The sequence below is a fragment of the Sinohyriopsis cumingii genome, chromosome 3, assembly GCF_028554795.1.
Source record: "Sinohyriopsis cumingii isolate HCF-2022 chromosome 3, ASM2855479v2, whole genome shotgun sequence".
Lineage (NCBI taxonomy): Eukaryota > Metazoa > Mollusca > Bivalvia > Unionida > Unionidae > Sinohyriopsis > Sinohyriopsis cumingii.
In genome coordinates this window covers 57,116,865-57,140,932 of record NC_142963.1, presented here as the reverse complement: position 1 = coordinate 57,140,932, position 24,068 = coordinate 57,116,865, and the positions used below count along the sequence as shown (strand labels likewise).

Genomic DNA, 24,068 nt, shown 5'->3' with positions numbered 1-24,068 from the left:
ATCACTAACCTACCTATGTACTGATGATCAATTTTACTGTGTATTTGATGATGAAATCTGCATAAACACGTCCAACATCTGTCATACAATGGTATTTAACATAAATGCATTATCTTTAAGCTGCTTAAAATTATTTTTGATCACTGAAGAAAATTTGCTACATTGATAAAATATAGGATTATTCTCAGTTTTTGGTTTTATCTCTAAAGTTAATAAATAATTTGCAAATTATGGCAAACAATTTCTGAAATTCAAGGTTTATTCCCGTGTTTCTTACTAACTCCACTTCTTACTAAAAAAAGTGTTATTTTGTCAACAGTATCATATGAAGACAATTTGAGAGAAACAGTTTTAATAAATCTGGATTCAGAGTGAGAATGTCATAGAATACTTCTGTGCTTTAAAAAATCAATATTTTGCCCCTACACGAATATATATAAATATATATAAATGTATACACACACACACACACACACACACACACACACACTGATATCAAGGAAAATACGCGAGGTCACTCAAGCCTGAAAATTAGGTCAGTGATCTTATATATGGCATGGTTGATTAACTTTCCTTGCATCTGCACACCAATTTTCTTGAATGCATGTGAAATGGGGTTCAAGATATTGTGAATGTAATGGAAAAAAAAGTTACTCGTGGATGATAATGTAAGACCTAGTTTTGGTATGGCTGCATTACCCCCTCTAAGATGCCTCCACACTCCAAGTTTCATATACAGGTAAAAATGGGTGCAAGATAATGAGAGTGAAAAATGTGGATAGCTGAAATTGGAGAAGGCACCAAAGCATGAAAATTAGGTCAAAATCTGCCCCATTTTGACCTCATAGGATTACTCAACTTAATAAGCATCTACATTTACAATTTGATACATACAGGTAAAATAGTAAAAGATACTGAGAATGTAAAGTGTGTTTATGTGTGTGATCTGGATTTTTAATGTAAAAATTTTTTCACTCATACTGTTACAGTGTCTGTAGTGTGGCAGTTTATAGAGATATATGTCCCACCCAGTCACATTATCAGAGATCGTCCTGGGCTTCGCCAATGTCGCAAATTGCGATTTTTTTTCCTTATTGGCGACAAAAATATCCCATCTGGCGATTTTTTTGGCGACATACTTTTTGGTTATTTAATTTGTACATACAATCATGGATTTGGACTGAATAAATTTAAAGCCAGAACGAAAGGAAGCCATAAACTTGACTAAGCAATGCATTGGAATCAATCTGTTACACAAACGATCCTTTGTTCTTATTGTCAACCCTATCTTTACAGTACATTGTTACATCATAATCTGCTTATGCTGACATCTGGGCTGAGTACTGTATGCTGCGATACAGTCAATCATGCTACCGCACTATACCTACAACTGACCCACTTCTGAAGACGCGAATAGAACAGATACAATTAATTGTATGGCTAATCCTTCTGTTTTTTTTTTTATACATATACCAATACAGTAGTTTTGCTGAACCTTCATAGAAAACTGATAACCTCTGAAGTACCGACTACTGTGTATAAATACAAAGCAAATGGAAAAAATCTCAATCACAATTACATCTGTCGCCAGTGCAGCATTTTACTCATTGATCTTTTCCTTTTGCCATCAGTCCCGTGTTACGGCTGCAGAGACTTAAACTCCGCAACAAGAAATAGCAAAAAAAACCAAACAGTTTTGCATAATTAATAATAATTATTTATTTCTCAAAATACAGGAGTGAAAGAATCCCTAAATTGGGTGTGAATTTACGCTTATATATAGGGTCCAATATTGCCAGGTGTTGACTCGTGTAAGTTTCATTCGTGGGAATGGAGATCCTATTTTTCTTGTTGAGAAAATATATACAGCATTCAGTGATCATTCTTGGGATTTAGGAAGCAATTCGCTACAAGCTTTGTGAAGCTAGCCATAAAGGGGGGGGGGGGCTGCTGAGAGACTACTGGTGTCACCTGTCAGCACTGAGGACTGTGAACGTGGATTAAGTAAGATGAACCTCATAAAAACTGACATCAGAAATAAGCTCTGCATCTCATCTCTCGAGAATTTAATGAGAATCAGCATGTACAGATGTGAAAAATCAGACTTTGAAACTGCATTCAACAAGTGGGCAGCCCTAAAATCGCGACGGATCTTCATGTAACACTTTGTAACATTTTGTTAAAGCTTGTTGTAATTAAAGTATTAACGAATCTATCTTTTGTAATTTTCATTGCCTGTTACATTAATAGACTAAATTAACACTTGGAAAAATGTACACTACTTTTTTTGGCGACACTTTTTGAAAATTGGCGACAAAATATTGAGGTTGGCGATTATTTTGGCGACAGCTTTTTAAAAGCCAGGACCATCCCTGCATTATCCTGAAACCAGGCCAACCAGTCCTAATGCTAACATCTTAAGGCTGAGTGATTAACGAGGCAGCTGCTAGTGCCATTTTTATAAGTCTTTGGTATGGATCGGCTGGAGTTTGAACTCGTAACCCCCCGCATCCAAGGAGGATACTCTAACCACTTAGGCCATCAGAGCGTTTGAGAATTCATAAATAGACAGCTAAAAATAACAAGAGTACCAGGAATGGCACATCATATTTCCAACCTATTTTTAATAGTTCTCAAAATATATTGGTTTCTATCTTACCCTAAGTGCAAGCCATCCACAAAATGTAGTCCAGATTTGTGATGTAGAAGAAACTTACTGTGTGGGAACCATTATTCTTTAGTCATGGTGAACTTGATGTCTGACCCTTTGATCATCAAAACAACAATTAATCATTACCCCAAGTGAAGGCCATCAACTAAGGTTGGTGCAAAATATATTTAGGGTGTAACAAATGGAATGCTGAAACCTCAAAGCCATTTAAACATGAAAATTGAGTCAGTGAAACATATCATGTAGACTGTAATGACCAACTTTTGTATAGTTATCATCAAGTCATCAAGATGCAACCCAAGTCATCAAGATGCAACCCAAGTCATCAAGATGCAACCCATCACTATTTCCTGAATTCGAGGTATAACAGTATATATACACTGGGTGCCAAAAAAAACATTTCATCATTAGAACACAAATAATTAACTAACTAAGAATGTTTAAATAATGTAAGGGGTCCTGGGTATCCAAGTGGTCTAAAGTGCTTGTCCTTACCAACCATTGCCATCTCACCTCTGGACTCAAGTCTCAGGCTCAACCCAATGTGAGAAAGCTAGCAGCTACATGTGGGTCGGTGTTCTTACCAGGGTTTCTCTTAATGTTTCTTCCATCAGTTCTACTGCCCACCATGGGCTGAAAAATGGTGCTAAACCCACAACAACAACAAATAATATAAATATATGTATAAAAGTTAGCCCTTGCAGCCCCCACCCTAGAGGGTAAGTGCTGTGAAACCCACTCCAAACTGCTGCTTAGGACCTAGGAAGAAAGAATGACAGAGATGCAGTGAGGCTGTACATATGTAACTGCTTAGAACCTAGGAAGAAAGAATGATTGAGATGCAGTGAGGCTGTACATATGTAACTGCTTAGAACCTAGAAGAAAGAATGACTGAGATGCAGTGAGGCTGTACATATGTAACTGCTTAGAACCTAGGAAGAAAGAATGAGATGCAGTGAGGCTGTACATATGTAACTGCTTAGAACCTAGGAAGAAAGAATGACTGAGATGCAGTGAGGCTGTACATATGTAACTGCTTTTTACAAAAGCTCTCATCTGCTTCATAGAGCTGAAGCAAAATGGAATATTCAATAATTCTGAGAAATTTAACTCCACTGCAAATGATTTAAAACAACTGGAAAAGTTCATTTTCAATGCAAATAATGTAGCTTTGAAATGCTTTTTCTGAACAGCATGAGGCTGATCAACTCAAATATACTGCAATTAACAAATCAATACTTTCCATGACATATTTATTAAATTACCCCTGCCATTGAGTATGACTAAGTAAAGTTTGCACATTTCAAGTGCAACACAATAAAACACAAAGTACTCCAAATCTGTTACATTAAACCCATCTGATTGCAAAAACAAGTAGCCCAAGTAGGGATAATGTTGTTGTTCTAGGGTTTAACGCCATTTTTCAGCACAAGATAGGCTATACATGGCGGCCAGTATAACTGGTGGAGGAAGAACCCTGGAAAACCCAAGGAAGAACCACTGACCCACGGGAAGCTACTGGCAGGCTTTAACATGTACCCACGCTAGCCGAGCCTTGGACTCAAACTAACGCAGACAGGTGAGATGGCAGTGATCCGGAACAGTGAGCGCTGTAGACCACTCAGCCACTCGAGGCCCCAGTAGGGATAATAACACATACCTTGCTTACATGTGCCTAATAGGCAAAAGCAAGAGCAGATGGCCATAAAATGTGGGTCTGCAGTACTTATTTCCTCTCAATCTTACATAAAGCCTCCACACTCTATGGCAATTGTTAAAAGTTGTATCTGTTGGGTCAAAGTCATTACCTATGTTGCAGAAAAAAACCCAAGTGTTCTGCAGAACCTGGTGTCTAACTTGCATTTGTATGTGTACTGATACAGCCCCCATCTGACTTTTAAAAACTTTAAAACACACCTTTAAGACTGCTGACCATAATATTTACGTGAGAAAGCTAATACAGGCAACTTGAATCCTAAAGTTTCAGATGAATATAGTAACTCATGTAAAAGATACTGTTAAGTGACTTTAAGATATTTTAAACATAAAATTTTTGACTTTGGTTACATTGATACACATACTTTCTGCTTAAGCTGGCGAGACTGGCAAGACAGGAACTCTTAGACAGGCAAGAAAGGAACTCCAAGCATACCAGTGTATAAACTTAAAATCTATGGTAACCATGGCATCAGCTGAATGCAGGGACTGATTTAGAAGAATGATGTTCAAACATTCATCCTACAGAATCAGTTGAATGCAGGGACTGATGTATAAGACAAGTGACTTTCAAGAACTTAAACACTGTTCCCATGATGCTTAACCAGGTGAGTCAGGCAAGGCAGAAACTCCTAGATTATCATGCCATTAATTTGAGATCTATAGTGATTTCATCAGACAGTTTCAGTTGAATGCATCAACTGATGTACAAGATTTAAAACTTTCAAAAACTTTTATGTAAAACTTTAGGGTTGCTGATTCTGCTTGTTTTGTTGGTGCTGCCAGAAAAGTGACTACTTTATCACACTATGATTATGCACGTGAGATAAAAGTAAAAATTGCACTGAAAATTAGATACATATTATAGCTGGGGAAAAAATATATGTCAATATAATCATTTCTAAGAACAGATAAAGAGTTCTGTCTGAAGTTTTAGAATTCCTAGGTCATTAGTATGGTGGATTGGATAAGAAAAATGTGTGTTGTGATGCAACTATCTAGAGCGTTAATAAAAGTATGCATCAATGCAGAGATTTCCACATCAAACAGACTAATATGCATTTATAAATTCATGTGCAACATCTAGTTTTTGCAACAACAAAAAAAAGATTAAAAGCAAGATGAGGTATACTGAGTACTACTTACTATGGTCCCTCCATCCTTTAATACCAAAACACAAACAAATATAAACACAACTATAACATATGTACGCATTTGTATTTTCCATGCAGTGTAGATAAAGGTCATGCAACATCAATAATGCAGTAAGGATACTTCATGCACAAGCAAACAAATATAAAAATATTTAACTTTTTATTTCTGTGTCAATTTCAGATTGAGAACAAATGTTTCATAAAACATAGTGCAAAGCATATGAGACGTAAATCCAAGCATATCATTTACTTGAATTTTACAGTGCCACTGTCTCAAAGTTTCAGTAAAAAACAGTTACTAATATTTAAATTAAATGACTTTCAAAAATTTACCACAAAATCATAATATTGCCAATCATGGCAGAAAATTGATATATGAATATTCTGCCATTTACAGGTTTGTCTTTTAACTCCTTGGGCTAACTACATCATCATGCAAATATCAACATGCATACAAGGAGAAAATGCAGCATGCTTTGATTAATAATTACAAATTGTAGTAATAGAGCACTTGTTTATCATGAATAAACTTTATTTCTTTGCAGGATTTTTTAAACATATCTTGATGTTCATGCTTGTTTATTTTAACTAATTTGATAATGATGATGTGACCATAATGAACGTAGTCAGGAATTTTATGATAAAGCTTTCCCTCATTATAATGTATTAGAGTTCAACACCATCAAATATGTTATGTATTGAACTGCATCATAACGAGAACTGTGGTATATATGAAACACAATATATTGAGAATAGCAGAATATACTAAACCATTATATAAAAGAAATCATAAATATTTGCTAAAGGTTGTTACAAAATAAAATAAAAATATAACACTAAGCTTCACTTTCGTTTTTTTATAAACCTAAATTATTATACATTGGTATGATTTTAGTCTTTGGATTCATAACGGTATGGTGTTATATCCAGAAGTGCATTATAAAGAGGTAGTTTTATTATTGTTATTATTACAGGTTTCTCTTCTTATACTGCAGTAGTTGTGCTTCATAACTGCTGACTGCATTATGTACTAAACCGTAGTAAGATGAGAATAATTGAAAATTTGATGATTATGGGTAAGTGTCTATGGTGGGATGGGAAAATATCAAAAATGCCAGTCATATTTATAGGAATAAAATGATAGTAAGGAATCATAATTGATGACTGCATTATGTAGCGGTATGGCAAATGTGATTGAAAATTTGATCATTACATGAATGTATATTAGGTAGTTTGAAGGGGAGGGAAAAAAAAGAGACTAATCATGGACAGAATCTTTTTCTTGCTGATGAAAATTAAATATATCTTTTCACTACCTGTTATTTGTACATTTTTCAAAATGTTTTACAAATGAAATAAAGATATAAAACTAAGCTATGTATATTCTTTCAACCCATACTGTCATACATTTGGTAGACCAGTTCAAGTACAATAGACTGATTTTGATCACAAGATAGGTATCACATTATATCTGGAATCATATTACAATGAAGGGCATTATAATGAGCGAGAGCTTATTATTATTATTATTACAGATATGACAACCCCTACCTACATTAAACAGGAAAATGAGCATTCAAAATTTTAATCAGAACATAAAAGTAGGAATGCTTCAAAGTTTTTCTTTTAAGCATCAGCAATTACTGATTCAAAATGATTTTTTTTTCAAATGTGCTTTATAAAGAGTTCTCCCCCTCCCCAAAGTGCCTAGCTGAAATGGTATTCTTTCAGTACTGATGCCCTGCATATCCTGCTTTGAACTTCTGTAGCATGTTTTCTTGTCAAGGCAAAATACCATTTAAAGTTATGAAGCTCTGTCAGGTGATTCAGATCATTAAGCTGACAGGAATTTTAATTGGTCAATATTCAAAAGCTTTTGTGATGCAATGCTTAGGTACACCTTCACAAATGAAATACAATATGACATTACAAGCGTTTCTGCGATTACGTGGCTGGAAATTCAGAATCTAACATGTGACCATAATAGTATAATCTTAAGTTAAAAATAGGTACAAATCTTGCAAAATTGGAATAGCCGGCTTTCGCTGTGTGTTACTCATCGTACATTTTAAGTAACACATAAATTATATAGATGCAATTAATGAATATGTTCCTTTGACAACTTACCTTAATGAATTCTGGAATATTATCATTTATATTCTCTATGGTCACATTGATCCTGGCTATGGCTGACAGCTGAGGTCGACCCAAATCTTTTGCCTGTGCGACAAAATAGGTGGAAGATGTGTTGTGGACATCATCGTAGTCAATACGCTTGTTGACACTGACAACACCTGGTGAGGGGTACATACAAATGACAATTAAGACCAGATATACGATATATACTTGCTTATACGATGAGGCCAACTGGAAAATGCACAGATCCAGATCTGCCATCACATAATATGCTGATGACAATGACAACATGACCTGCCAGGTCTTGCATTTTTCTTTGAAAAAGCAGAGACAAAAACTGGTGTAAAATACCCTTAAAAAATAATATTGCAGGAAAATATTATATTATTTAGTTTCTCAGAATCATGTCAGATTTCTATTTTATTCCAATGCATTATTAAATTCTGGAAAAACCATTCTATTTTTTTTAAATCAAAAAATGGCACAATTTGTTTCTTTTTGTTAATGACTGCTTTAAAATTTCAAGATCAACTCTCGTGTAGGTCATATATCAATTAAAAGTGTGATATAAAATAATTTATTCAAAAGTTGCATGCCTTGTCATAAACTTTTCTGCTGATTTGATGGCTGTTTACATCGATATTAATATCCTGAGCTATAAGATTCCCATCAAGCACTCTTGTAAAATCTCGAAATTACAAGTGAAATTCCATGTTTTCTAGTCCAAACAAAATTATGCTGTCTCCTAAAGGAAGTATTGGGTCTGAATAAAAGTAATGATAAAATATAGCCTATGTTGAAATAAGGTTTGTTGATGTTACTGTTGTTCTGGGTTTGACACCATTTTTCAGCATACGATAGGTTCCACATGGTGGCCAATACATCTGCTGGAAAAACCCAAGAAAACTTCAGGAAGAACCGCTGACACATGGGAAGCTACTGGCAAAGCTTTGTCACAAAGCAATGTTGGCTGAGCCTAAGACTTGAACCAATGTGGACAGAGGTGAGATTTGATTAATCTGTAAAGTCAAACACCACTCAGCCACTGGGGCTCCATAAAGGTTTGAACAGCTCTAGACAGTGTTTCATGGACTTATCACAAAGCATTCAAGAAGTATATTTTTTAATGGAAACTGAACATTCTCCATATATGTATGTTATATGTATGTTACTTTTTTAACTCTTTACCTTTTGATAATGCATATATGTGACACTAAAAATAGCCTTGTATCCCTAGAGACACATATATAAGTTGCTAACAATACTCTCTATGTCCCTGTTGACTCGTACACGCATTTCTGGCCAAGGGTTAAGAAATCTCAGAGGTGCATATAAACGTTTCAAATTAAAGCTTTGCATTGGATGAAGTTGCAAACATCCAATTTTTTTAACAATATTTAGCCAATGAAACTAGTCCTCAATAAAATTATGAAAGTGTTCTATTAGTAGTTTCGCAGCCTAAAGGCAGAAATTTCCACTGAAAATGAGGTCAGTTGTGACAGTGAAACAAAAGGGCAACATTCATGTATTCAGATGATTCTGACTAAAGTTTTGAAGGATTTGAAAGGTATGACATTACAAATTACATTGAATTTAACAATCCGATTCAAGACAATCGATAAGAATCAGTTTAAGTCCTGTTTTTACACCTATCATTTCAGCTTTATCTGAATCTGAGGATGTAACATGCAGTGACCTTGTATTGGAGGAACACTCGAGGTCAGTACATGTGGAGAATTTTTTAACAAATTCATGGTCAACATTCCACTTCAATGAAAATGCAAAGGAGATAGATTTTGTTTTTTACAATCTTTTCCCAAAGAAATATTCCAGTCATTGGTAGCTGAAATGAACATACACGCTGAAAAACAAAGTAGTGAGAAGCCTGATCCATAGTGGTCACCTACTTTGGTTGCAGAAATGAAGGCATTCTGTGGACTACATGTAATTTTTCTTAAAATGAGAATGCAGAATAAATGTTGAGTGTTTAAAATTGTATTTCACATTAAATTACATGGTTTGCATTGGATAAGATTGATACAGAAAATGTAAAGAGCATGTGTACTAACTCAAGTAGCTCTCACTCTGGTAGCCATTTTAATATGCTACTCTGGGGTTTGGCCTATAAACAGCCACTAGAAGGCAGGCAGCTTAACTTGCTTCATTTGGAGAGCACTTTGTATTTGCAGAAGGTAAAGAGTTAACAATAAATAAACAGGTACAAAAGCTGAAAACAAAACAACTAAAATAAACTTAGAGTCATCAATTTCAAAGTAATTAGTGTACCAATACCGCAAAGGGACACAACTCTATCAATTCACTAACAGAGTCGTGTCATTTGATTCATCTAATTTTAACCCGTTTTCTAAATTAATTTTGAAAAATACATATATAAACAAAGTTATGAATTTTTAATGTTTTGCATTTCCATAGACAAATTCAGGGAGTTCATGTCCAATTCAAAGAATTTATGAACAAAGGTTAAAACATACATTTTAGAAATTCAAGGAGTTTCCAAGACAACTCAAATTCAATAATTTCTCATGGTTATATGAACCACAGAGGTAAATATTAAAGTTTACAAACCATAAAACCTCATTTTGAGCAATGTGAAGTTGAGGTCAACATGATAGGCTTACTTGTTTAAAAAATCTCACATTCATTAAAACAAATATATAAAATTACTTTAGTACAAGACTGAGTGAAAGAATTGCTATTTAATTTACTTTAGAACAGTCCAAATTCCATTTCAAATGGATACTGCTTAGAACTTAATGTTATAATATCACAAAGAAGTCAATGACATCATGACTTGTGCTATGAAAAATGACCATACATGAATAAATGACACATAACGTAAATTCATTATTTTCATTGGATTTCAATTTTTGTTGGCTTTGTTGCATCTACAAACCACAAATTTAAAGATCCTTCCACGTAAACAACAGATTCCCTTCCCCATTACACAAATCGAAGATCCAACAAACAATGATCCTTCCATTGAAACAAAAGCACTCCTTCACTAAAGCACAAATTAAAGAACCAACAAATAATGACTCTTCCATGAAAAAAAATTAGGACCCCTTCCCAATCAATAAATTAAAGATCTGATAAACAATGATCCTTCCACAGAAACAATCAAGCCACTTCACCAAACCACAATTTTACTGATCCAACAAACAATGATCTTTCCATGGAAGCAACAGTACTCTGTCACTAATCCACAAAGTAAAGATCCAACAAACCAATTCTTCCAAGGAAACAGCATGACCCCTTCCCTAGACCACTTATCAAAGCATCGATAAAACTGCCACTTGTTGCAAAACCACAATTTATATTCACAAAAATCAATAAATTCACAGTATTATATGAGGCAATACCATCCAATGAAAAACCATCTCTCACAGGAAATATGTAATTGGCATATTTATCCAACATTTCTTCAGATTAAAATGGTATTAGGACAAAAATAAGTTACTAACTCATTACATTTACATATTTGTGACGTTTAATAAACTTACAAAGCAAATGAGCTGATTAACAATCTCTTAAAATCTATGTTCATCAAATTTTGATTCGTCTTTTTTGTATTTCTCTTTATCTTATTGTCAAAGAGTGAGTTTACCAAAGAGGGAACAAATTCTGAAACAATTTTAAACTTTGACTTATCTGTTTTGTCTCCCCCTAGTTTTATTAGACTTTATCTTATTCCAGCAAATGAGTCTTTCCTCTAAAACATTTAGCAAACCGCTCCAGTGGTTAAAGCATCTACCTCAGATGCAGGAGGTCGTGGGTTCGAATCCCAACCGAGTCTTACCAAAGACATAAAAATGGCACTAACAGCTGCTTCGCTTGGTGCTCAGCATTAAGAGGTTAGTGTTAGGACTGGTCAGCCTGGTGTTAAGATATTGTGACTGAGTGGAACAAGATTCTATATGCCAGTAGCAGCATGATGCCCCAGTGGTATACATCACTATAAACAGTCACACTGCAGACATTGTAGCGATATAACTGAAAAAAATTGTTAAAGCTACGTTAAAAATGCAAATCTCTCTCTCTCACGCACGCACGCATGCACACACACACACACACAGAGAGAGAGAGAGAGAGAGAGAGAGAGAGAGAGAGAGAGAGAGAGAGAGAGAGAGAGAGAGAGAGAGAGAGAGAGAGAGAGAGAGAGAGAGAGAGAGAGAGAGAGAGAGAGAGAGAGAGAGAGAGAGAGAGAGAGAGAGAGAGAGAGAGAGAGAGAGCATGGATCACCCTCATCACAATTGGAATTAGAAAAAAACCTGTCCAGGCATACCTGATTCATAATTAAGTGTAAAATATCCATCTGGTTGTTCAATCATCTCATAGCCAGCAATTCCATTTAAATCTCTAGCAATCAAGGCTATAATGAAAGTGCCCACTGGTTGCTCCTCTCTGATGGTGATGGTTGGGGGGTAGTTATCAAACACTGGGGGAATACTATTGAACTCCAAAATGTAAATAATCAGAGTGCCTGAAAAAAAGAGGACAAAAACATTTATGGAAAGAATTAACTGAGATATTTGATTTGTACACACTGTGTTAACTACATCAATCTGAACCTTGATCATTCAGATTACTATTCCATCTAACGTTATTTTTCCCAAAATGCAAGCTTAGTATGAAACAAAACCTGTTCCACTAAATCCTTTAAGAGAATAGATATTATTAAAGTTCTCTACAAATTTTTTTTTTCAGGACCTTTTCACATTTGTCCTATTCAAATTACACACCTATAAGTACAGTGTAACTAGAAAGCAAATTTTTTAAGTAAATTATGTTCCTCCAAGAATACTTACCCAATCACATTAGGAATATTAGACTGCTACCTCATGAATCCAGCCCTATTAAAAGACAAAAATCATTTTATCTGGTCTATTTTTTAGATGAAAAAAAGGCCATTAACTCTTGTCCATTGGCACCCCTTGATACCACCAGGTGTCACCAGTTTTTAGCAGAGCAAGACATTAACATGGATGTTTACATGGTGGGGTGGTTGGGACAGTTTTTAAGTAATGTGACTGGGTAAGTATTCTCAGAGAAACATAATTTACTTAAAAAATTTGCTTTCTCCTTCAAATACATTTCCCAATCACATCACATTAAGAGAATAAGTGATAGGAGGAGGGGTTGCTGAATATCTGGTGTCTACCTAGGGTATGCTTCTGGAGAAGAGTGGTTGGATTCCACATATGAAAGAAAACCCATTCTCTTAATGACCCAAACAGTACAGCCTGAGATCCCTTGATCTGGGACTTGTATATATGGCTGAGAAGATGAAGTTGAGATTTCAACTACCAAAAATTTCACTGGTGGATAAGGGCTGTGCTGATTATCTAGTTGGGTCTGGTGGCCATCTGTGCTGCTGCCACTGGCCCTACCAGATCCAACATTTGTCTCTGCGATGCTATATCTCTGAGGTATAAACTCAAGAAGGTTGACTCTGCATGCCAGCCAACAGCTTCTATAATGTCTCAGATCGAAACATTGTGTTCGAAAGTGAGGCTTGCAGAAATTGCATTAATCTCATGAGCTGTAATCCTCACGAGGCAACTATAATCTTAAGATATCTCAGTATGCAGAGTGTATAACCCATTTCATCTTAAGATATCTCAGAGTACGCAGAGTGTATAAACCATTTCAGCCACGAAAGAAAGGAAGAGACGTTTGTGTGAGCTACAACTTGTCTCTGTGTATCTCAAGTAGTTCTTGAGGGCGTGGACAGGATCTTGCATGGCTGCTGCTCTTGACATACCAATGGAAGAGAGAGTATGAATGACGACTCATTGGTTACCAACAGATGGCAACTGATTCTTGGCAATGAAGCCTGGTTGTGTAAGGAGGACTACAGAACTATCCGATCTGAAAGGAAGATAGTTCAGGTCAACTGAAAGGGCATGTAGCTCACTGAACCTGCATGTGGAGGCTAAAGCTATCAGGAAACAGGTCTTGTATGATAGGAACTTAGCGAAGCATGAGCGAGAGGTTCAAACTTGCTTGAGTTGAGACAGGTTAGAACCCAGGAGAAATTCCATTTTGGAAATAATGTTATGGATTTTGGTTGCTGGAGATCAAAATTAGCTAACATATCTGAGAGATCTTTATCATGCCTAATGTCATATCTGCCACAATGACGAAATCTATCCAAGGAGATCACTGATTGATAGTGTTTGATAGTGATCAGAGCCAACAGTTGCTCCTCAAAGAGCCATAGAAAAAATCGGCCAACTGAGGGACTGAAGCTTGCAAAGGGATGATGTGATAGGCTTGGCACCTGTCCCTAAACACATCACCTTCCCTCATAAGCCTTCTGAGTGGAAGGCCTTCTTGTTAGATTCTCTCCACAATCGAAGCTTTATTTCACTTACATGGCTGACCTTATAAGAGCCAAGCAGGTAGAAGAAGACTGTCCATGCAGGGATGGAACATCCTCGACCATGGTTGCATGAGGAGATTCGGATTGGCGGGGAACTTCTTGGGTAGATCTATCATTAGATAGAGTAGATCGATGACCTAGGACTTGTTCCACCTGAGAGGGGTTATAAGTATCATCTTTCAATTCTGACCCCATAACTTCTGAGTTATACTTGGTATATGGACTGTGGAAGGATAGGCAAAGACCCACAACCCCTCCCAACTGATTGTGTGCATCGGTCAGGTAGAGACTGATGGCATACTTGCCCCGTCAGAGAGAGAGAGGTGGTTTGACCTTGGCATCTCCATCTTGAACTTTGGTGGAAGGATAAATCAATTGAGGGTGACTCAAATCAATTAAAAGTCTTAATTTGCCATTCATTTTTTGAATCAGGAACAGCCTTGAGTAAAACCCTGAGGATTATGGTTTTTGCACAATCTCCACTGCCTGCTTCAAGAGGAGCAACTGAATCTCCTGTTGAAGTAAGGAATCCCTTTCCTGATCTGCCTGAACTTCCAAGAAAATGGGGAGGAAGAGAGTGGAGGGGGTTGAAAAAATGAAACCTGAAGCTCCTCCAAAATAACTTGGATCACCCACCCTTCTCAAGGGAAGAGGGAGATCCAGTGATTTTGAAAGCGCAGGAGATGGCCACCCACTGGTAGGCTGTTTATAGGCAGTGGGGAAGTATGTCAATATTTGCAGTTGGAATGCTTGAAGATGGAGAAAATCTGTTTCTTCCTGCTTTTGTACAAACGTTTCCTATGCTGAGTAGATGGTTGCTTCCTGGAACTGGGTTGGGACCAGTATTGGGATACATCATACTGGGAGAGACACCTGTCCCTGGGCTGTGGAGCATCCCATTGCCAAGTGGTCCAAATGCCTGTGCGGAGGGTGGAAGTGGCAGACTGGAGGGGTAGCACCCAATTTGCATGCCTCTGAATAACTCAATTCATCCTCCAAATGGGGTTATCCGCAAAGCAAGTGTATGGTGTGGTTTAAGTGGTACTTACTGCAGATGTGCGTCAAAATGGATAAGATCGTAATTGGCCAATGCCATCAAGGTAATGGCCATAGTATGGTGAGCTGCTTTATTAATGACACAAGTGATCCTAGCCATCGTCTCTCATGCACGGCTATTATTGGATTGTTTGGCGAGTCAAAAGATTGCCATTTAGGCCAAGTCTAACGTGGAAGATATTGCCACTATGTTCCGAACCAGCTTTGACATGGCATGGAACAGATTCTTATCTACTTTGCAACACAAAGGATGTGACATATGAATAGCTGCCATATTCTTGGCAAATGCTAGAAGGTCCATGGTAAAGGTGTTGGAGAGTGCCTTTGAGTTGCCAGGGTCACCAATTCTAACTGAAAGCCAGTTATTAATCTTCTTAATCTTTACTGATTGGGAAAAAGCTAGAAAGACGGCGTCTACCCCTCCTCCCCAACATCCACTGACATCTTGACTTTCTTAGTCATGTGAGGTGGAAGGGGGTGGGGGGCTCTCTGAAGTGGCTGACAACAGATAAATTTCCTCAATGGGAGTTTGAAAGCTGAATTCTGTCTGCTTCATAGTCGGGTTGGCATAAGATGGGTTTGTCAGTGACTCATCACACGCACCGTGTGCCGGGTTCTCATCTGGCTCTGCTCCAAACTTGGCATAAGACATGTCATGTGTCACCGATGACTCTGCTCGGCTGTATCCGACCAAGACACGAGCTCCCCCTTGAGGAGAAGCTGTGAGTAAACTAATACCTGACATCACTGGCACTACCAGCAACTGCAGCCTTTCCAGTACTGCTGGATGGTTAAGTGGTGTGAGCTTGATCTGGAGACTTGCTGTATATATGTCGGTCTGCCAAAGCCATGGCTGAACGGGCAGATTTCTTGTCAATATCACCAGTGAAATATGATATGTTGCCAGCTGTCCAGCTAGATGGATGGATCTAGCACCAAGATCCCTGTAAACACTGTGGCTGAACCTTGGCCATCGCCAAGTGGTCTCCATGCTGGGACAGCTGTACTGCTAGCAATGTCAGGGAGACTGCCACTGTTGGCTAGATGGCTGGTGTCAGTGCAGCAGCATTATTATTATTTGGGTCCAGTTGATCTATTGTTAACCCCATTTACCCTGACTTACCGGCCTGAAGGCCATGCTCTAACATGTGGGACGGTTTGCCCCCTCTGGATTGCCTAAAATCGGGGGAATATTCCCCTAAAGAATCCGTAGGAGCAAAAGAAGAGAAGAGAGGGATGATTTGCTCTGGTTGACAGAGTTGCGTCATCGTGTACTGCACCAAATGATGCATCTTATCCACCAGTGGGTGATCCCCTCTTTTATCCTCTCCATCCCCTGATGTTGCAGTATCTGTTGGTTCCATGTGACAAAGTTTCGTCTGCATAATTAAATCGCATACAGTTAGCAATTTCTGAATAAATCATTACTAAACATGAAGAAGTCATCACGTAAGCTGATTAATTTAGAAGAAAGTAGGTTATTCTAATTGATGACATTGTGTGGGGTGGGGGTGGGGACTTGCCGAACAATTTTATGTAGAAAAGACTCAAATAAAACAATTTTATGTTGAAAAGACTCAAATAAACAATGTCATAACTGAAAAGGAGATTATTCAGCAGCAGTGGGAAAACGGAGCAAATGGAAAGAGTATTATATATGTACCAAGATTTAAATGACATTTTTGAATGGTTTTGCAATGTGCATGACAACAATACCTGCTTGCATTATCACGCTTATGTCAAGAATCAGAACCATTAATGTATATTCAGTTGAAATAAGTCTATTCTTAAGACAAGAAGAAACGTTTAATAATTAATATTCCTTTCAAATGAAGTTATTAAATGAAGATATTAAATACTCTAAAGAATGTAGCTTTCTTACTATCTACATAGCATATACTTCTCACAAAAAACTGAGTCCCCCTCTGGACAGGCCACTCGCCTTATAAGGCCACTTTGCTGGTGCAGAAGGGGTGGCCATATAAGAGGGGGACCATTGTAGATGTTAAAGCAGCTCCGCCATGAATGGCATGACGAAAAAAGTCCAATTCACGCGCAACACAGAATGACCATGTGGAGTTCAATGATAGTGTGGTGGGATGGGGTCTTACAGATGAAGTCCCAACAAGCAACAAAATCAATCACATTTTGGGCAGAACTCGTAAATAATACATACAACATGCAGGAGATGAATAAATTTACTGAATAAATCCAAAATGCTGATAGATGGGATTCTAGGTAAGAAGAGAAAGGCTGGATTGTCGGAGGCAATAGCTCTGCATATGCACTGCACAACAGCGAAGCTAAACATGGCTGACACCTTGTGGTATCAAGGGCAGGCAATGGGCAAGAGTTACTGCTCTTTGTCTATCTAAAAATAGACAAGATAAGACAATTTTTGTCTTTTAGTAGGGCTGGATTCATGAGGTAGCAGGCTAATATTCATAATGTAATGTGATTAGGTAATGTCTTTGAAGGACAAATATATTCATATGGGTCAAATGCCCTCAACAATATGATGCAATTGAAAGTAAAAAGTAAAAGTTTGCAGTGAAACTGCTGACATAATTCAATTAAATACTGACCAAAAATGAAGTAAATTGAAATTGACCTAGATTTTCTTCTAATAAATCCTCATACCAAAATTGGTTAAGTCCAGGAAGATGTGCAAATGTTACCGCGTGTTAAGAGGTGATGTATTATGATGTAATGTGACAGATGGCTTGATGCATATTATTGCCATCTCCATGGACATGGTGGAATCATATTTGTTAGGAATAATCAGTAGAGCAAACAGCATAGACCCTGATCTGCTGGTGAATTATACAATGGTAAATTATGGCCTATGTTGTTGGAAGTTTGATTTTACTTATAAATGAAAATACACAGTATGTATCACACATGACATTTCTTTAAAAGGATTTGGTATGATAGAGTTTTCCTAAAAAAAATATAAAAAAAGACCTTACCGATTCCTTTCTGCACTGGGTTTGCTGACACATCAGAAACTGTCATGGAGTATATTACAGTGGCTGCCTTATTTCTATTGAGAGGCTGATTGACACGCACAACACCAGTATCATTATCTATTGAGAACAAATTCTGGAAAAAAAACAGAGATGATTTCACCTACCTGAATAATAAGAATCTATATTTAACATATATGTATAGTTGAGCTGTCCTAACAATATTGTCCCAAACATATTTTATTAATTAAACTGTTCCAAGCATGATTCGTCAATTGAGATATCCAATGCATATTGTATTAACAGAGCTGTCCAAAGCATACTGTTGCATCATCTGAGATGCCCCAAGTATACTGTATCAACTGAGCTGTCCCAAGCATATTGTATCATTTGAGTGCCTCAAGCATATTGTATCATTTGAGCTGTTCCAAGCATATTGTATCATTTGAGTGCCTCAAGCATACTGTATCATTTGAGCTGTTCTAAGCATATTATATCATTTGAGCTGTTCCAAGCATATTGTATCATTTGAGTGCCTCAAGCATACTGTATCATTTGAGCTGTTCTAAGCATATTATATAATTTGAGCTGTTCCAAGCACATTGTATCATTTGAATGCCCAAAGCATATTGTATCATTTGAATTGCCCCAAGCATATTGTATCATTTGAGCTGTCCTGGGCACACAGATCTTTATTCGTTGAAAGATGATATTTCTGTTCAATGCTTCTTATGATGTGTCATTACATCGTGTATTTTGGCCCAACAACTTCCAATGACATTGCAGAATATACATTGTGATTAAATTTAACTGATAAGATTACCAAGATTACAGTACGACAATTGCAAATAAGTAAAAAATATTTAACCAATGATTGTTTAAACAAGAAATTTAAAAAAAATAACTTTCCAAAATTTAACCCAAAAATGACAAATTCAAAAGCATTTCTAACTAATTTAAAACTCCTATACACATGGTTAACCATGTTGTTTTTTAAAAAAAAAATTCAGGTGTTTTCCAGATTTTTTCAGGGTGAAATGATTTTTTCAAGGATAACTTATGACCCTTCCGGAACAAAATAAACAAACATTTTTGTCTAGAAAATGTACATTTTTAAAAGTAAAGCTGTTTTTATTTTGAGATTCTCCTGTAACCATCTGAATTACACATATGATGATGTAACAAAACAGGATATATCATTAGAAACAAGTTTTGGTTTGATGCTTTATGGCACAGCAACACAAGTAGGTTATTTAGTGCCAAGGCAATTGGAGTAAAGTGCCTTGTCCAGGTACACACCACAGTAGCTGACCCAAGCCAGTCCAACAGAAGGATTCAAACTGGCACCCTTCTGGTCATGAGTCTGTCACACTAACCACTAAGCCAACACTGCTCCCCTAGAAATAAGTACAACTACTGAAATTCATATAAATTTGTGTACAACTCATTTTAATTTAAAGAATAAAAATGTAAACTTTACTAGGCTTAACTGTATATACTGGTATTAAGAAGGTCTTTTAAGCAAAGGTTGCTTTAAATTCAGACAAAAAACCCTGAAAATTATATAACCTTGGAATAAAAAAGGACTGATATTTTTGTTTAAATTTAAAAACTCCACTTTTTCAGACCAGTTAGTGCCCTAACACTTGCTTTTAGTGTAATCTATGGACTGTATATTTAATGCAGCCATTATCAATGATACCCAGAGCAGGGGATTTTGCATTGAAAATTGAAAATGTTAGATTTCCAAGTACAGTGATGATTCTGCTATATTAATTGGGGTCACAAGGCAGTCATGGAATTTTATTTTCAAATATCCCAACTGAATGTCAGTAAATCTTGCTAGTCAGAATACTGACCTTATTCAATTCTATCTGGTATTGGTTTTAAGTGCATTTTTTTCTACATAATAAGTCATGGTCCAAGCTCGAGTCCAATATTTGGGTGATATTACCTGTCTCTAAGGAAAAGTAGGCTGAATTTGGTGCAAATAGGAAGCAGCAAGTTTACAAAGTTCAAATAACTGCAACTACTATTCTTTTATATTTTCATGTCAGATTATTAAAATGCTGATGAAATACTATCAAACATTTATAAAAATTTTAACACCTTTCTTACACTGCTTCGTTATAGGTTGTTGTCCAACATAAAACAGGAACCTCAAAAATAGGCTACAGTCCAAAATTGGTAACTGTTTCCATACCAGAAAGCTTCTTTTCATGTCTATACAATGAAATATTGGAAACATGGATTATTTTTTTATAAGTTATGGACCCAGCTATATCCATTGATTTTTAATCTCCTTCAAACTGGGCTACACAAATTTTTTCACTTGTCATTCAGAATATGTCAATTTGTGACAAGAATTTCAAACTGAGCAGTGTAATTTTTGGTATTTATGATCAACAAATTAGCACCAAAAATTGACTATAGAACACAAAACTTCTACCTATATGTCCAACTTCCTCACTGAAGGGAACACTGACAATCATTGAGGTTTTACACCGACTACTAATGCACTGTATTTAAAAAATGAGGACTGGGGGGGAGACTGTCTTGAAATTGATATAAGGTAAACTTGTCTTTTTGGGTCTGTTTGGGTGAAATAACAGCCTCTAAGGTGACTATTTCACCTGAATTACCCACTAGTGTGGACCCTGTAAGCATTTCGATTCTTGAGCAGCTGTGCATTGTCGATAAGCTGACAAATAAGCAAGTAGCTCCTCTGTTTTCAAAGTGACATATATGTGTTTCTTCTTTAATTAAAACATGTGTTGGATTAGCTGTTTTAATAGTTAACAATATATACTGACTGATACTCAGATTCTGTGTTCTGAATTAATGAAATGGTAAATTACTTTATCAACTTCTTTATTTCTACTTGACCCAGTCATGTTTTTTTGCATTGGAAAGGGAATTTATTTTTTTTACAGTGTTCAATATTCTAGCTAACAGACTTGTCTCTGCTTGGTAAATAAGCTACAATGATTACTATTATTTAAAAAAGAACAGAACTCTAATCTGATGTGAAAGTAACAGTGCCAAATGAAAATAGAGCACCTTTATTTTCCAGTAACATCTGCATGTAACCAAACAAATTATTATAATGTAGTTTAAATTTATAATATGTTAGATAAATAAACTGATAAATTTGATTCTTATTAAGGATTTGCTTTTAAAAATGAAACAGCTTTTTTTCTATGCCAAGAACATAACAATAATGTCAACTTCTACTACTGCTGCCATTAAGAAGGCAACTTAACTACAAAACAAGAACAAAATTATGTAACTGATTTTGCTTTACACTGTACACACTTTTAATATTGATTTTTTAATATCTACAATAATGGGACATCTAAAAAAAATGCAAGAAAAATTATGAGTGATGAGGGATAAGAGGTTAGAAACCATATAACCTGGTGTTATAAATTCCCCCAAAAGTTGTTTCACAATGAAAATTCCCAATTCTAATGATGATGTCCCAAAAATGTCATTGCTTGAAATATCCCTCAAATATTTACCAAATCCCAAGAATTGAATTTACTACAAAGAGATGAAGATAACTACTGACAACAAAACTTAACTAGGTCTCAGTCAGAACTACGAAGTACCATCTGTACTCGCTGACAAGTCGACTAGAACAGCAAACGGAAAAGATTCTGATCTGCCATAGCATAATGCGCTTGCAGATAAGCATCAATGCTGTTTGTTCTACTGATTATGCACAGACAGAGATCTGTTGATGTATTATGTGATGGAAGATCTCGGTCTGTGCAATTTGCAGTTGGACCTGACTTGTAAGGAAGTATAGAAGGTAATAAGCAGCTCTACTACAATAAATTTGTGTAAACTTTACAAATCATATTGGGAAATTGGAGTAGAAAAGTTTTATTATTCTCTTACACTCACAATGTCACAACTGTCTTTACACACTGTGATGTCAGACTAGTGTTCATAACTTCTACACAGAAAAAAAATGATACCAATGTAACGTGCACTAAGAGGTAATGAGTCTATTTGACCAATCAAATTGCCTGAGCACCTGGAATGACTATATGAATATGTTTAGGGCAAGCACCCAAATGATCCAAACAGCTCCTGTATCTCAATTCACTGTTGAATTCTTCAACTCCATTTTCTCACGATGAAGTGATGGATGAAAATTCCTGTTTTTTTCCCAGACTTTATAAATATATATTTGCAAAAATTCAACAGCTTTACATGGTCATCAACAAACCTATCCATTCTCCTAATTTTATCCGATTTCACAGTAGCATGGAAACCCTATATAAATAAGCATGACAGCACATAGAGGTGTCATCACAAAACAAGGTTCATCTTTACAAACCAGTGATTACTGATGTTATGGATAAGCAACCTTATCTTTACAATTATGGAGGTAATTCAAAACTAAATGCACTTTTTTGGTCCATTCTGAAAACTAAGCAAAATAAACTGCTTGTTCTTGTGGCTATTGATTAACTATTTATATCTATTTTTAATTACAATAATATAATCTAGGTACTCCTATCAGGATTAATTAGAATGTATCATTACTGCAACCTCATTTAAGTCATATGGCCAAAATATGTCATTTAATTACCAAGAACGATTCACCAATCTGAAGAAAAAAAGTGTTTCTCTTTGGATCTCAATTTTCATTACTTTTCATTTGAAATATAAATGTGAATCCAAATCTAAAACTTCCATGCCAGTTCATTCATACAAGAAACTGCAAAAAGATATAAATTAAAATATCCATATGAAGTCATTGCTCATGCCCTCAAAGATGTAAATTGATAGATGGAATCTTTTTCAACACTAAACTTAACCAGTTGAAAAACTAACAAACATTCTTAACTCTTTTCATAAGACTGGTAATAATTTATAACATGAGTCATGACTGTATCCCCCTGCCAGTCCCATGCTTATATAAACACTTCTACTAAAAGTACTCTATAATGAAGCAGTCTCAATTTGTATTCAGCTTCAGAGATATGGCCAGGATTCTATCCAAATGGGGGAGCTCCCCCTTGTTACATAAATAAGGGGGGTAGAACAATAAGAAGGTGGAGGAAGAAAGAGCCGAAAGTCAATCTTGCTCCACTCTGTGAAAAGCTTTTTAAAAAAACTGAGTCCTACTGAAAACAAAATCTTTACGAGATGCCACCTCTATCTGTATATTTAGCATTATCTGTTGATTCTTTCCTTGCTTAATCTATCCTTACCTGATTATGAATAATGTTCTGTGCTGATAACACATTTCAAATTATGATACACAGCACAGTTATTCAGCTGGAGAAAGTTTGAAAACTATACGTTATGGTTATGTACAAGTTTCTACAGCTCACAGGCATGGTCCATTGGACACTTCTCGAAAATTATATCTTATACTAATATATAAGCTGGAAAAGGTTCCCTTTCTTGAATCAGTGTTTTACAGACTAAAATTCCTCATATTAATATCTGTTCCATAATGCTGTATTAAGATTTTAAGTCCATTAATGGCATAGTCTACTTGTTCAGACAGAATTACTGTGTTCAAATAAAATATCTTCACTGCTAAATTTAATTTTTGATTTATTAAATTTATCTGACCACTTTATACCAGGGCTATATGGCTTTGTAGCACGAGATACAGCATGGGTAAATTGCGATGAAATCGCACTCTTCTTTTAAATTGTCTGTATTCTAATTTGACTTATTAGTCTTCCCTTTCTATCTTTAAGCTTGAAGTACTGCTGAAATGAGGGTTGACTTGCATGCCATCTGTTTTTGACCATCCAGCATGAACACTAGACTTGTATTTAACACCATTTTCAGGTTGAAAATCACTCACTGGCATTTCCATTACAACTTTCCCAGCTTCAATTATGATATACATCATAACTTTAAAAATAAATTGCCTTCATCACTATCATCAGCCAGTATTTGCAAATGAAATTGTCATCCAATGGTTAACCACA

The 24,068-nt window shown here is 36.0% G+C and overlaps 1 protein-coding gene across 2 annotated transcripts in view; it reads right to left on the bottom strand.

Moving 5' to 3' along the window:
* The window catches only part of LOC149802902 (cadherin-87A-like), a 189,389-nt gene that overhangs the window by 61,812 nt on the left and 103,509 nt on the right, over positions 1–24,068 (bottom strand). The window contains exons 23-26 of one of the 2 annotated variants that reach the window (XM_089952397.1): positions 18,106–18,238; positions 11,981–12,178; positions 7,669–7,835; positions 5,534–5,548 (exon numbers count right to left, since the gene is read on the bottom strand). In XM_089952397.1, coding sequence (XP_089808523.1) covers positions 5,534–5,548; positions 7,669–7,835; positions 11,981–12,178; positions 18,106–18,238 — 513 coding nt within the window. The remainder of the gene's footprint in view (positions 1–5,533; positions 5,549–7,668; positions 7,836–11,980; positions 12,179–18,105; positions 18,239–24,068) is intronic. The other variant, XM_089952398.1, reaches the window with a different exon arrangement.